Source organism: Lactuca virosa, chromosome 8, assembly GCF_052849685.1.
Source record: "Lactuca virosa cultivar CGN04683 chromosome 8, Lactuca_virosa_CGN04683_v6, whole genome shotgun sequence".
Lineage (NCBI taxonomy): Eukaryota > Viridiplantae > Streptophyta > Magnoliopsida > Asterales > Asteraceae > Lactuca > Lactuca virosa.
The window spans coordinates 151,663,430-151,679,875 of NC_136433.1; the positions used below are offsets into that span (position 1 = coordinate 151,663,430).

Genomic DNA, 16,446 nt, shown 5'->3' on the forward strand with positions numbered 1-16,446 from the left:
TGTAATTATTTTTATTTTTTTAATGAATTTATAATTTTTTTTTATAATGCCAAAATCCGTCGCTAATCCGTCACAAAAATGTTGTCGGTAATCCATTAGTGAGATATTCCAAGATTCCGCCGATAATCCCTTAGTGAGATATTCCGTCGGTAATCTGTTGCAAACACATTCTGTCGGTAATCCGTTGCAAAACTAGTTCTGTCAGTGATCGGTTACTAATCACCGACGGAAAATTCTGTCGCTAAAATTTTTCATAGCTGTCAGAAATCCGTTACAAACGATTAGCGACAAGAATATACCGACGAATTTTGGTCTGTTGCAATCCGTCGGTAAAGCCTTAGCGACGGGTTACCGACAGTTTTGGCCGTCGGTATGCTTTTTTTTGTAGTAGTGTTTTTAAAGAATAGGTAAACACAGTTCGGTTACATATATGTATTTCGTCTTAAATTTATACGGTTACCTTATCTCTTATGACAAATGCATCCTAGAACTCTCACGTTGGGTTAACGGCCAAAATTCTTTAACACACATTATGTTTCAGGTCACCAAAGATCTACAGGGAGACTCAAAATCATGATGTCTTCACCCTGCTTTTAATTTGCAAAAAAAATGAAATATTTTTGAAATGCTGACGGAAAGGTTTACCGAAGCTTTCTTATGTCATCTTTGATTCCTCACTCCCTTTACTAATAAAATTCTATATATTAAATCACTTTCACACTGAATTGTTGGATATTCCTTTTTTGGTCTTGATCTCTTCAGGTTTGTGACATGTCGGTTCTTTGTTATATTCTCAATCTCTCTCTCTCTATATATAGGATCATATCCCTCTTCAAACACCAGCACAACTCAAAGTTTCTGAACATTCCTTTTCTGCCTCACGCACGCACAGAAGCACAAAGAAATGGGGATAATGAGTGAACACAAGAGAAGGTATGCATTGCTGCTAGCAGCAAGAGACTCAGAGTATGTGAAGAAGGTGTATGGAGGGTATTTTAATGTATTTGTCGCAGCTTTTGGTGAAGAAGAAGTAGAAGGGAGGTGGGATTCGTATAGGGTAGTTGATGGGGAATTCCCTGACATTAATGAGCTTCAAGACTATGATGGGTTTGTAGTGAGTGGAAGTCCTTATGATGCTTATGGTGATGACAATTGGATTCTTGAGCTTTGCGTTCTTTTGCGAACCCTAGATTCCATGCAAAAGAAAGTCCTTGGCATTTGCTTTGGCCATCAGGTATCTTTTTTGTAACTTGGTTCACTTGTGATATAAATCCATCCTGAATATTGTCGTCTTTAATATATAATATTCAAGATGGAGATCTCGACAGCTGTATAGGTTTGGTGGGTTTTATCTGCTTTATATATATTCAAAATAAGATAAGACTCACATTTTTATATTTATTTTGCCACAAATTCAAGTTTCTATCATAAGCTAGCATAGCATCTTATAAAGATGTCTAGGATGGATATTATTCCTAACGAATAATCCGACATTCCTTGGCCACTACTATTTTTGCATCATAATTCAAAATTTTCCTACATGGATGTTTTATCTTTCGTAAAATATTGTGTCAGCAAATGTCAACGGTAGCACTTGATTAGGTACGGGGTTCCTTAATAATTAGTTTCTTTTTTAAATCAAGTAATGAGACAAAAAAAAAAATGGAAAATCATGGCTCCATGTATATGAAACAGACGATTAACCCTCGCCTAACTTGTTTATTTTTTGGTGTTAAATAGGTTCTGTGTAGAGCATTAGGGGGAAGAGTAGGGAAATCACAAAGTGGGTGGGACGTAGGGCTTAGGAAAGTGGAGATTATACAAAATTTCTCCCCTTGCAGCTTTCTTAAAAGCTTGACTGAGATTCCCCCAGCCCTCTCCATCATCGAGTGTCACCAAGATGAGGTATCTCTATAATTCTTTCAATATTTTTCTTTTTCTTTTTATTCTTTTTGTCCATAAATTAAGCACACATGTCACCGATGTTGTGATAAGATCTTACGGCATTATACATGAACGTGCACAGGTGTTGGAGGTGCCAATGGGAGCAGAAGTCATAGCATTCTCAGACAAAACAGGAGTCGAGATGTTCACAATCGGAGACCACATTCTTGGTATTCAAGGCCATCCGGAGTACTCCAAAGACATTCTAAAAAACCTCATAGATCGCCTTCTCAATCAAGATGCCATTGAGGTATGCAATGAAACCAATCACATGCTTATTCATCAGCTTAACAAGAAAATCAGAAATCCCGAACTTGCTCGTATGCTTCTCGAACTCTATCATCATTCTCTATATATATTAACAGAACTCGATTATGATTGGACATATCAGATTGGACTTGCAGAAGATGTAAGGTCAAAGTTGGAAATCGCGGAGCCAGATAGAAAGTGTTGGCAAGAAATATGCAAAGCATTTCTTAAGGGTTCCGAGAATCAATGTCCCAAGTACGTATTAAGCACCGAAGATGTTATGTTTTCTTGATGTTCAAAAGTTCAAGAAAAATTGTACATATTATTTCAACTCTCCCCCGTTTTATTGTGTTTTCGTATTACAAAGAGTGCCCTAAAATGGACATGATCAAGTCCATCTACGATATGTATGATAATATGAATTACATACAAAAATATTTCTCACTTTCTACTTGTATTAAGCATGTGTGACTCGTTATTGGTCTCTTTTTAATTTGGTTGCTATATTGTAAAAAGAAACTAAATTGAGTAGGACTTTTACGCGTCATCAATTAATAAGGATTTTTCTCATAACAATTGATATAAGTTAATTCTATGTATGCAATGACCAATAACTTGTGGGTTATAATAATCTACGATTAATAAAATACATTTCTTAACAAAGAAATCGATCGGGAGCACGGTGATTTTCTACCTTTTATGGAACATCTCGTTGGTCAGAAATGATAAGGTCTTCATAAATACTATTACATCTCCAACAAAGTAGCCGATAATATCATCTCTATGTCATATACATGGTGCAAGCATATGAGTCCTCATGGTTGCGGTAGTTGGGCTGAATGGAGTTGTTCGCTATTTACCTATCTAAGTCTTATCACATTGTAATTGTTTTTTATGTTTCTCGTTTCTGTACTGTTTTATTTGGTCGCGATTTAGTTTCTTGCTAATCGTTGATCATTTTTAATGATATTCGCCGTTTCCAAAAAAAAATAACAAAGTTATTACATAATTTCACGAAAAAATCTTTATAAATTATATAAATGATACCATTTGGCAAAAAACTATGCCCATTAATTTGGCGAAAAATAATTTTGTAAACTGCACTTCTTAATGAAATCATTATAAAGAATTCTAAAAAAAATTTGGTAAAATTACGATGTCATTTTGGTCAAAAGTATTTTCATTTCATGCGAAAATCATAAGTAACTTTTGTTACACATGGTTAAAAGTTGGTCAATTGTTTATATGACTTTTCTTTTGATTGAGTTTGGTTTAGCTTTTTAATCTTAAAAGTGCTTTTGAGAGTGTTTCGCTTATCTTTTTAATCTCAAAAGTGTTTATTGATTTATGGTTTTTTGGAAAATAAGCTTTTAAAAAATGTTTGGTTTAGTTTTTGTGGCGATAAAAATTAAAAAGTCAATAAGTTGGTTTTAAAAAATGTTTGATTTAGCTTTTTAGAGCTGAAAAGTGATAGAAAAAGCTAAAAAACCACTGATAGACACTTTGGATTCGGCGAGCTATTCCGCTTTCACATTCAGATTATAGAAAGATGGTTACTACATTGATAGAGGCATACAAGTATTCAGTTATCCCAATAGTAATAGCCCACGGAGCGGTAATTCAGTGATCCTTAACCAATTGCGATTCCGCAAGGATTTGATAGCTTTTTGAAGCTTTCGTATTTTGTCTGTCCAAAAAGTTGTTTGAAAAACGCTTTTGAACAACCTAAACGCTTTTTAGATAATTAGCTTTTTGAAAAACTAATAAAAAACTAATAAGCTTAAGCTAATTTGTAAAGCATTCCCAAACACTAACTTTATGTTATTTTAGTGATTAGTCCCAGTGATTAGTCTTTTGACACTTTGAGTCATTTAGAAGTTAGAACATCTCCAATAAATACTTTTGATGGTTAAATTTTTTCAAAGTTTTTTTAATCAACACTAAGATTTTAATTATGGCATAATAGGATGGCACGCTGTTAGAAAGTGATTAACCTAGATTGTGGTTATTGGTTAATTGATTATATGTTAAATATGACAGTTAAGTATATGAACCATTATGATGGTTCATGAAAAGTTGTGTTGCTTATACCTAGTTTCTCGTCTCTCTCTCTCTCTCTATATATATATATATATATATATATATATATATATATATATATATATATATATATATATATATATATATATATATATATAAGTCTTGTGCAATATTATTTTGTGTTGGGTTGTATGTATTGAGTATATCAATAAGAAAGTCAATTTGGTGTATATCTTATCTTTTGTTTGAAATTCTATCTTTATCTCCAACAAATTGGTATCAGAGACAATAATTCTAAATCAAAAGGATATCTCGTTTTTTCTTCAAATATGGCTACGAACAAAAATCCTTATCAAACCTAGTTGCCATGATTGAATGGTAAAAACTATCATCACTGGAGTATCCAGTTAAGGGTTCTGTATGAATTCCTGGATTTATGGAGTATAGTGGAAGAAGGTATATCTCAACCAAAGAATCCCACTGCACAACAGAAAAAAGAATTAAAGGAATTAGAGAAAAAAGACAAGAAGGTGTTTTTCTTCATCTTTCAAGCCATAGATGATCCCATTTTGTAGGGATATTTGGTTCAAAATCTTCTAATGAGGCCAAAGATATACTGTATAATGGTTATATGGAATAAGATAGAGTAAAATCAGTGTGTTTGCAAACCCTGCATTGTGAATTTGATAGCCTGAAAATAAAGGAATCAAAAACCATTAAAGAATTTTACAACTATGTGATTACCTTGGTGAATCAAATGAGATTTAATGGAGAATACAATGAAGATAAGAGGGTTGTTCAAAAGATACTAAAGAGTCTCACTCATAAATTCGAATATGAGGTTGTGGCAGTTGTAGTGGAAGAATCAAAGTACATATCCAGATTATCGATTGAAAATCTTCTGGAGATACTCCAATCCCATGAATTTTAAATAAATAATTTCAATTACAACCCTATAAAATAAGCTTTTCACTCATATGTCTCTACAAAGGAAAAAGGTAAGGAGCATGTAAAACCTTTATAAAAAAACTCAATGTTTCTACTGTTACAAATTCGGACATACAATGAAGTATTGCAAGAAACGAAAGGAGGATGATGGTAAGGATGTCAATTTCATATATGGGAATGAAGTCATGGAAGATGACACAATGTTCATGGCAATTGAAGAACTTGAAAGTTTGGTTGATGATGCATGGTGCATAGATGGTGTATGTGATGATGAAAGGTGATGCTTGGAGTCTAAATGCTTCAAGGTGTTGAATGTGGTAGGTGATCTAGGTTAACGGGTGTCACAACTAGGAATTCTAATTCTTTGTAAACATTAACAATAATAATATTTGCGACTAAAATTTGAAAGTATGCATGATGTTTATTCAATAACAACAAAATTTCATCAAACACTCTATACAAACACTTCAAATAGTTAACAAAAGATTGGAAACCCTAGAAATCCCGGTTTAAGTCCAATATGGACTAGGATTTCCTTATTGGGCCTAATGGACCAATAAGCTTCCAATTTGACTATTTTGGGCTTAGAACTCTTAAATGGGCTCTAATTGGACCCACTTTCATGAAACTTAACATTTTGGGCCATAATGGATCCAAAATGAATTGGTTTACTTTAATGGGCCTTATTGGAACATAACAAACCTAATAAACTTCAATGGGCCGTGAAACCCATTCTTTCATTCTAATTGGGCCGTAAACCCTCCTAAGGGCCCAATGGGCCAAAAACCATCAAAATGGGCCTCCTATTATTAGAACCAAGCATTAAAGGCCCATTCCATCTCTCTTCTTTCTTTAGCCCATTTCGGCCCAACACCATTTAACAAAAAAAAGAGAAATGAAATGGATGGAGGGGGAGTTGACTTTGGAGGTGCCACCTCCATATTATCCCCCATGCAACTAGGTAACAATCCCATACATCCATGCAATGTCACCTCACCTCCTCTCCCCTCTCTTCTTTTTCTTTTTCGGCCGAGAGCAAGAGGAAAACACACACACACACACTTAATTCACTTCCAAATCCTCTCAAGAACACCATCATTCCTCCTTCCAAATTTTCAAGATTTAGGGCATTTCAAGAAGGTTTTCATCCAAAAATCACTCCAAGATACATACTTGTGGTAAGATCTTGTCAACATACTTTCTTTCTACAACTTAATCACTCTTCTTACCACCTTAAATTCTTAATCATACTCCTAGAATCATCTCAAGTTCGAGATCCACATCAAGGTGTTGCTAGGACCAAAAATCTTCTTCATATCTTCTTCAAAACTGAAACAACTAAGCAAGGTGAGCTTCATACCCCCTTGTTTTCGGTTTTTACTTTTTTGGGGGAGAATACAAGTATTATGTGATGATCTATGTGTACTTGCATGTTATGTGTGATTTCTTTAGTTTTTGGTTGTGATAATATGTAATACTTGTGATATTTCGAGATCTATAGCAAAAAGGGTGAAATAATCATAAACAAAAACATAATAAACAACATACATCATAGATCTAAGAGTCCTTAAGCTTAAAAAGTGAAAAACAAAGCGAAAGAACTTTACAAGTATCACTTTTGCAAAAATAATAAAGATTGGGTATAAATTGTAAAATATCGGTTTTATGAGGATTGTAAGGGATTTATTTGTATAAAAGCTGATTTTTATGAAAATAATACTTCTTAAAGGGTCAAAAACACAAATTTTAGCTTATTGGGCTTTAAATTGGGCCTCACGAGTGTTGGGCCCAAGGTTGCGAAAAAAATGAACTTTTGAGGGGCTGAAATGTAAAACTTAACAAACTATGTGTCTAAAACGTAAATAAACCATTTCAGGGGTTGAAAATGATTTTATTACCAAATTGGCCTAAAAATGCAAGGTTTTTTATTTTGGGGTCAAAATTGTAAAACTTACGGAAATTGGGCAAAAAATGTAGCTTTTTACAAATAAAGGCTGAAAATGACAAATGCAATAGTTTTGGACTGAAATTTCTATTCAAATAAAGTTTGGATGGAAAATGTCAAGAAAAAATGGTTTAAGGACCAAAAATGTCAACTTTCATAAAAAGGGACTAAAAGTGCCATTTTTTTTAGAAAAAGGGCCAAACTGGTCGATCTAAATGTTTTTGGGGCAAATAAACAATTATGAATGTTTGGGTTAAAAATATCAAGCTTATAACACATGGGTCTAAAAATATAATATATATATATATATATATATATATATATATATATATATATATATATATATAACTAAAGCTTCGTTATAATTCAAACGTTAAGAAATTCTTTTAAAGCATCGTGAATAAACATTTAACCTACGACAAATACCAACAATACGAACATAAACTCGATATAACATAAGCGATTCAATGGTTGGGCCCAAATACCTTATGTTCGTGCTATTGGGCCTTTGTGGCCCAATGTCATGATTATTGGGTCCAATGTAATTATACATGTTTATTGGGCCTCAGTTGACCCAATTACATGTCTAATGGACCCTCAATGACTTTTACATGCTATTGGGCCGTAGTGGCCCATTTGCATTGTTACTAAGGTCCAAATCAATCATATGTGTGATAGGCCTACGTGTCCGTCGCATACTCGACAGCCTATGGTAACATACGTGATTAGTGGTCCCCGTAGTCCTCTTCTCTTCGTCTGTTAGGCTTACCCCTTTTATTCAAGTAAACATAAATCAGGTCGTTAAACAAGGTTATTCAATTTCATTTGGATTTAGTGAGTAATAACAGGTGACACCAAAAAGTGTCGGTCGTAGTCTGTAGTTATAATCAAAGTCTCCTGGAGGGAGAGCGAGAATTTGTGTATAGATCTATACGGGGGTGACTCCCCCACACCTAAGCTGTTCGCTGCAGTTAGACTCGGCCAGTCTAGGGTGACAAAATCTTAATTCAATACCGGCTTTCACTAGAATGCCAAGACATACGAAATAGTCATTATTATGCATGGTTATAACGACTCACATAGAGATCCAATACCATCAAAGTAATCATTAGAAATCATATTCATTCGTTGTGACGATACAATAATACTAAACGATCATACTATTTATATCGGAAAACATCGGGTTTTCCGGGGAAACAACATTATTCACTTTTACTTTCGATAACTATAATACAAGAATTCATTATGAGAAACATACTACTTCTACACGTTTTGAAATCATTCACGCATATACTTATGGATCATCACACTTTTTTCGTAAACAATTGCCGTTTTAGAAAATATCGGATTTTCTGGGTTTTACAAACTAGACAAAACATTTTCACAACTTCTTATGAACTCACCAACATTATATATGTTGACCGTTTTCAAAATAGCTTGTATTCTCAGATAACAGATAAGCTGAAGAAAATTACCAAGTTTGTTAGGATGTCATGTTTTGTGACTCTCAAACTATTTATGCTATGGTTATGTAATATTTAGACAATGTACTTGATGTGAACAATGACGGTTGTAATGTATTAATGCATGGTGATGTTTATGTTATGTTTCATGTATATTCATTGTGATGATATTTCAATTTAAGTCACACGAGCCCTCGGACGTTTCCGCCGTCTGGTTCGAGGGTGTGACAAGGGGGGTGTGTTAGAAAGTGATTAACCTAGATCGTTAGTTAATTAAATCTATGTTAAATATGATAGTTAAGTATGTGAACCATTGTGATGGTTCATGAAAAGTTGTGTTGGTTATACCCAACTGTTAGTTTCTCATATATATATATATATATATATATATATATATATATATATATATATATATATATATATATATATATATATATATATATATATAAGTCTTGTGTAATATTTTGTGTTGGGTTGGACGTATTGAACATATCAATAAGAAAGTCAATTTGGTGTATATCCACTACTAGAAAACAGCCATTTAATGATACGCAAACAATGACACACACTGATTTACGATACACATTTTTTGCGCGGCCTAAAAATAATGTCAGTATTCCAAATTTTCAAGGATAGAGGACATGTATTTGTGTGTGCCCTAAAATTAGTGTCCAACAAAAAATTAAAAGCACTGAGGGCACTAAATTAAATGGGTGTCGTGTAGAGATGTCGTTTTATAAAATTTTAATACGCGCTCCCTCATTAATAACGCTCCCTCATTGATAGCTAAGGGGGGAAAAATCCCCAAAATTTTTTAAGACCCGCTTCTTCTACATCTTCTCATTCTCTCCTCTCCACCCACCAGCCGACAAAGACCTTCATTTTTCTCCCTCCCTTCTCTCTACAAACCCTAGCAACCATAACCACCATCAATATATCCAAAAACATCTTCTCTATTTGCGTTTGAAGGAAGCATCGTCTTGTGCCATTACACCTCTATATATCCAGAAGCGAAGCATCGACTGCCATAAAATCATCATCGACTAATAGGTGGCGTCTCCGGTGGAAGTAAAAGGTGAAATTAAAGGAACGAGACATAAATTTGGTAGAAATTGAAGGTAATAGTTACTGTCTTGCTCCCCTTAATCGTAGAGGTAATTTAATGTCGCGATTTAATTAACTACTTCATACCTGTTTATTCCATTTGTCTCGTGTGTTCATTAATTTCGTTGATTATTGTGATTAATTTGACGTTATCATAGCTACTTCTTCTGATTTTGATCTTCCAGTAGTTAATTTGCTTTTATTTGCGTCGAATTCCTTTTGGTAAATGATTGTAGATAAAACTGTTGTGCATTTTTTTTGTGTGTGCGTGTGTTATTACCATTTGTGGTGGGTTTAGTTGACGAAGAGCCTGAGCATGGGTCATAATCCGAGTCTTCATCAGTCTCAGTGCCCTGCAATTCTTTCATGGCATGCTTAGGAATGTAGTCGTTTAAGGTGCCTCTAGTCTTCCACCTTGACCCACACACATTACACCAATGGTTTTTCCCGTGGCCCATTTCTCCATAATGGAGTCTTTGTTCAACATTGTAATCCATCAATTAATTCACTTTACATTAGGGTACAACACATATGCCTAATATTATGCTTCAAATGTGTGTATATGTTTACATTATGCATATTTAGAAACACAAATGTGAGAAATAAACTTAGAAATCATGTTAAAGATTGTAGAATGTCTATTATATTGGCTCTGATTAAGCTTCTGTCTGGATGCTCCAAGAAATTCTTGTATCAAGTCTATAAATGTGTATATCAGATTTGGAATCTCGCATAGTGTTCATTCAGAAATGAGGTTGTATGTTATATGTTGAAAGGAAAGGCTATTGTTGTCATTTATAACATATCATTGTGCACGCCAACTTTGGAAGTATATATATATATATATATATATATATATATATATATATATATATATATATATATATATATATATATATATATATATATATATATATATCTCGTCGTTACCCGTGCAAAGCGGCGGCGGCGAATATTTTTTTTCGGCAATAATTTCCTTTTACAAAAATGTTATGTTCCAAAAGAAAAGTACATGTCCAACATAATAGAATCCAACTTTGACATTATTTTTGATTAGTTTCAATTTAACGATTAATTTGATTTATGAAATATGTTATATTAAAAATATGACGTGATATATTAACAAATGTATAACTTAATGTGTTCGTTGCATTTGTGTATGTTGGATAGGTGTTTTCATATATTTGATCTACTATTTCGAAAATAGATAATTTTCGAATCCATGATAATATATTTGAAAAAGTTTTTTTTTATTTTATAAATTTAGAGGAAAAAAACATAGTTAAGTTATATTATTATTTTGTTTAAAAATAAATGTATGTCGTTATTTCTTAATATAATCAAAAAATATACATGGTTTTATTTGAAAAAAATAATAGACTGCGCAATGCGGCGGACAACTAATTGGAAGGGATGGGGAGGTGAATATTATTCTTTTTGGCAACGGTTAATAGAATTATTTCCGTAAGTTGTTTATTTTCTCAAATTTTTTTTTCATAAATACGATAAATTACAAATAACAAGTAATACATCAACAAATAGTTTCCCTTCCAATTTCGGGTTTTTTAAGTTTTTGTAAGGTTTATATTTTAGGATTATGTTATAGGATTTTGGGTTTATGGTGTATGGTTTAGTATTTAGGATTTAAGGGTTAGGGTTTGTTGTATATCGTAATAGGGTATCAACTCGATTTGACGGATTTAAGGGTTAGTGTTTGTTGTATAAAAAAAATTGTTCGGTTTTTTTGGTCCAATGTTAAAATAATCGGTTCTAGTTCTACACCTCTAGTTACAATAGCCTAAAACGAATGTATCTAACCCAGTCCAAATTTTTCCAAGAATGCAATGTTGAGGGCGTTAGTGGTCAATATAGAAAAATTTTGTTGTTCCCTCAATTGCATGCCAAATTAACAAAGAAACACATTTGCTGCCAATTTATATGGACAATTTTGACATTGTACTTGCACATTAGGATTTTAAATTACAATCATGTCAATTGCTTATTTTCAGTGCTTGTATATTCAGGTTATTTCAAAATATTGTACTTTCTCACGTGCAATTGTTCAATAATCATCATATATGAATTATTATGCAAAAAACTCATGTCTCCACATGACACAATTAATTAGATTACATGTAAAAGTTACTATGCCAACACCTACACATAATTATAACATTTCAGAAATTCAAGCTATGAGGATGATAAAGCTCAAAATTCAACAAACATATTGAGGAAATTAAGATTAACCAATTAAATTAACTCGAAAACGAAAATCGAATGAAGTATGGAACGATTATATTTACAGGCCTACCTCTCAAAATTAACAGCATCAACTCAAAAATGCAATCAAGTATCCCACACGAATAGAAACCTGCACAAGGAGAGAACAAAATTTTTATTTTGGCAAAAGCAATAACATTACATAAAAGGGGAACATCGTTCATAAGAAGAAATGCATACACAGTCCCATATATTACACACAACCATATACACTGGGTCACAAACTTTCATTGATTCTAATTATAGCACCCTACTTTAACATGAACATAAAAGCAGACCTTTAATCCAAGTCAGTGGTATGTGCCATATTGATTTGAGATTTAAAATAAATGCCAAAACTTCATTACATGGAATATATACAGATCATGGTTTCCACTTTAGATCTTACCCAAAACTTCATTACATGGACTCTTTCATCTATGTCAAGCTTATTCACCATATGCTCTGAAGTTACATTTGTATAACAGTGAGCATAAGTCAAAATCCCGATTCAGTAAAAAACTACAACATCTTGATCATTTGGAACATGGAAGATCCATATATAAAAATTAGTCTTACCAAAGAGAATGCATTTATATTTTGATTTCGGTAAAGTCGCACTCAAATTAAGCTTTCATTGAACCAAACTCAAATTAACCATAACCTTATATGAAAAATTACACAATAAAAAGTTATAGCAATGTATGGGTTAGTTTTAAAAAATTAATATACATTGCATCTTCGATTGGTCCATTACAAATAAATGATGTGTGCAAGTCTAAACGGATGAGGGTCACATTTACTTGACATATGTATCATCTTAATTTGATATCAGTGGAGCCTTTGCACCATCTGCCTTTTATACCATTTGTATCCAACCACCACCAATATCAATTACTCTAACACTTTGTGAATTTTTCTGATGTAATCTTTTTAATGAATAATTTATAGTCACGCTGTAGGTATGAATGCATGATCAAACATAACGGGTCAATGGGCTTAAAGCTTATGGTAAGAATGTACCTATTATAGATTGATTCAATAACAAGAGAGATAACAGAAAAATAGAGATGTATCGATTTCTGTGAGCAATAAGAAGAATGAAAACTGAAATGACAAGATAGTGATAGCAATTCGAGATGCTACAATCTCCCAGGTATGGAAACTTCTATAATAATAATCAGATAATGAGCTAAGGTTGACCCCCTCCCTTAAAAAGGCACGAATGACAGCTGGGGTTCTATATTCCCATTTTTCCCATGCTCCTCCACTACTTCTGCAGGCCTGCTGGATTGGATAGTGGTCCCTCCTTCTTTGGGAATCTTTTTATGCTTCTTCCGTTTGAATGTGTTTATCTCATATGTAACCTCGTCTTCACAATCATCTTCTTCTGAACTTCCCCTTTGATGTAAGCAACAACAACCTTTAAGATTCATCTATTACAAATGAAAAATAACAATGGGCTTTGCATAGAACCAATAACGGCATCATACTATCATTATTTGTCTTTAAAGAGCAACATACTTTCAATTTTTTTTTGTCTAATACAACATTGTACTTTTCCAGATAGACAACCACACATGAAATTAAATTTCTATTTCTTATTAGAAGTAAATTGCTATTAACTTAATAATTTTTTCAGAAACAAACAGACACAGACATCCATACCCAAAAATATGCAGCTAAAAATAAAACATACATACATACAATAATAATCAAAAGTATTTTTAAGACGTTGAAAATATTGCTACCTTGACTTTTCGTTGGTGATGTCTGTTTTGGCAATGAGCTTCAAAATATTATTTTGTTAATGCATTGAAATATATATAAAAAAGTTATTCATAAAACAATTCCAAGTTTATATTTCAGATATGCATTAGCAACATGACAGTTGGTTTTTATTCAGAATGATGTTGAATGCAAAACACTAAAGCACAAATGTTAAAGGAAACATATCAATGAAGGATGTTTTCATTTATTCTTTAGGAAAACATAACCACAAGTCTTTAAAAATGAAAGTAACATGAAATTTCACCTTAAATGAAAGTAACATGTTATTGTTGGTTTAAAAATGAGAATAACTTACTATTTTAGTCGAAAAAAGAAAGTAGCATGAATATTTTTTCTTTAAGAATGAAAGGTCATACTATTTTTTGCTTCAACTGGCTATGATTAGTCTAGAAAATAGTAAAGGAAATAACAACATATACATACTAATTATATTATTTATTTTTTACCTGTGGAGATCCCCTGGTTGTGGATCAATCATTGTCACTACTAACCCAACACCCTCCACACCCCTTTTCATGTCAATTAAATTGATGATAACCTTCATCAAAACATAACAAAAATACCATATCAACAAACTGATTAGAAATCAATATTAACATAAAAACACACATTGGAAATATGGATCTAAAGAAAGATTAAAATATCTTGCAGCCAGATTCGGTTATCAGAATGAGAAATATGAAATAAATATTATAGATATAGCAAGATCTAGCTATGACTGAAATATTGTAACATGAGTGACATAAATATAGCAGATCCTACTAAATATTGCAACATGACTTATTTAAATGCTTCAAATAACCACACAGAGAAAGAATGAGGGGCTTAGGTAAGGTGTTTGGTGGTATGAGGCGAACCGGATTTTGCAAACAGATAAAGAATGGAGAGATGGATGTTACCTTGTTGCTAGTAGCAGGGTGTGGTTGAGGGCTGCGAACAACAGATCCTTTACATGTATACAACATTTGGCTCATTAAACATGAGTTTTGTTTCTAAAAGTTCAAGTAGATTGCATTCGTTCATTAGCAGCAACATAGACCTATAAAATAAATAGATTAAATCTTTAGAGAAAAAAAAGTACAATTTTAGTCAAACCCAAACATCAAACTCATTATTAAAACTCCAGTCAAATCTTTTTTAAATTGGGCAAAAATACATATTACAAATCGTTCAAGCTAAATTGCCTGTGTCATCTACATTTTTATATGCTTCAGTTGCATCGTGGAGCTATATGTTAAAATGATCGACATTTCTAGGATCAAAACTTGTGGAAAAAAACATACACACACAATTAACCTGTGAATTAAAAAAATAATGAAAAAGCAAAATCAAAACCCATATGTTACCTTCTCACAGGGGTTGTGGTGTACTACGATTTTGGACCAAAGAGCATTGAATGGTAAGATCGAATCTGATTATTGAGAAAAGAAGTACAAAGAGAGGTTCAAATCTGAGACTGAGAATTGAAACACAAAGATAGGTGTGAGTTTAGATACAGGGTAGTAAATCAAAGAAATCCAAACCCTTTACTCATAGAACCCATATCTCGTTCTCCTTCAAAGTTACTCTACTACTGAAACTAAAAATCAAAATCAAAGTTTTATTAGAAGAAAAAAGTAAATCAATAAGATTTGGCTGTGATGTAATAGATACTCAACATTTATGTGTAAAAAACGTATATAGAAGCTTACTTGGTTTTTCTTATGAAGATCGATAAGGGTTCAGGTAGCCGGTGAGGGGTTAGGTCGCCAATCACAACATATGAGAAAGATTAGGTTGAGAGAGAGAGAGAGAGAAAGAAAACGACAATGGTTGTTAATGGTTGCTGATGGCGGTGGTATTTGAAGGAGAAAGTGATATCTTTCATAAGATGGTTACATTTCTTGATGCATAAAATTTAAAGAATTATATACCTTCCATATACATGATCCAGTATTACTCCCTATTTCCCAAATCGCCCCTTAGATCATTAACAATAACCAAAATAAGCTTAAAATTTGTTCCAAGTGCTTATTTTCTGTAGTGGTGACCGGTGTGATCACGGAGAGGGTAACGGTGATGGTGAGGGACGGCGGAAATCCAGTTGATGAAGATCCTGGTGGTGGTGGTGGTTGTGAAGATCAGGGTAACAGCGGTGATTTAGGGCTTTTTCATATGGGAGGGAGATAGTACAGTAAAGAGGATAGATGGGAAGAAAGAGGTGGATGTGAAGATTGGACGTTGGGAATATATGGCGACGGGCTGAGATAGAGGAAAATGTTATCGAGATAGAGGGATTTGGTTTCAGTTGATGACTTGGTCACAAGCTTGAAGAGAGATTCTAAAGCTTACACCCGATTTTTGTGTTGATTTAGTTTGGCAGACCAGTTAATTATGCATTTTTGTTAGCTTTCAAAAGAAATTTGAATTAGTCTTTCTATTTTCAACTTAAAATTTAAGAAATATAAAATCCACTATGCATAAATTATAGTACTTAAAAGCTTAATGGTTTGGACGTCTTAAATTTATTTTTAGAAAGAGTAAGGTTTGTATAATAATATAGTAAGATATATATATATATATATATATATATATATATATATATATATATATATATATATATATATATATATATATATATATATATATATATATATATAGGTTACATTTGATATAAAAAATCACATTTGCAAAAAAAGATTTGTGCTCAAGATTGTTGAACTA

General features: G+C 32.7%; 1 protein-coding gene across 2 annotated transcripts; it reads left to right on the forward strand.

Annotated features, from left to right (window-relative positions):
* Positions 1-843: 843 nt before the first annotated feature.
* Positions 844-2,637, forward strand: LOC145133192 (gamma-glutamyl peptidase 3-like). 2 transcript variants are annotated; one of them, XM_079068125.1, is made up of 4 exons: positions 844-1,234; positions 1,741-1,905; positions 2,027-2,194; positions 2,336-2,637. In XM_079068125.1, the coding sequence occupies exons 1-4, from the start codon at positions 905-907 to the stop codon at positions 2,483-2,485; spliced, it is 813 nt and encodes a 270-aa protein (XP_078924251.1). In that variant the 5' UTR covers positions 844-904; the 3' UTR covers positions 2,486-2,637. The 2 variants fall into 2 exon arrangements, with proteins under 2 accessions (XP_078924251.1, XP_078924252.1); XM_079068126.1 differs by having other exon boundaries at positions 2,310-2,559.
* The last annotated feature ends 13,809 nt before the right edge of the window (positions 2,638-16,446 follow it).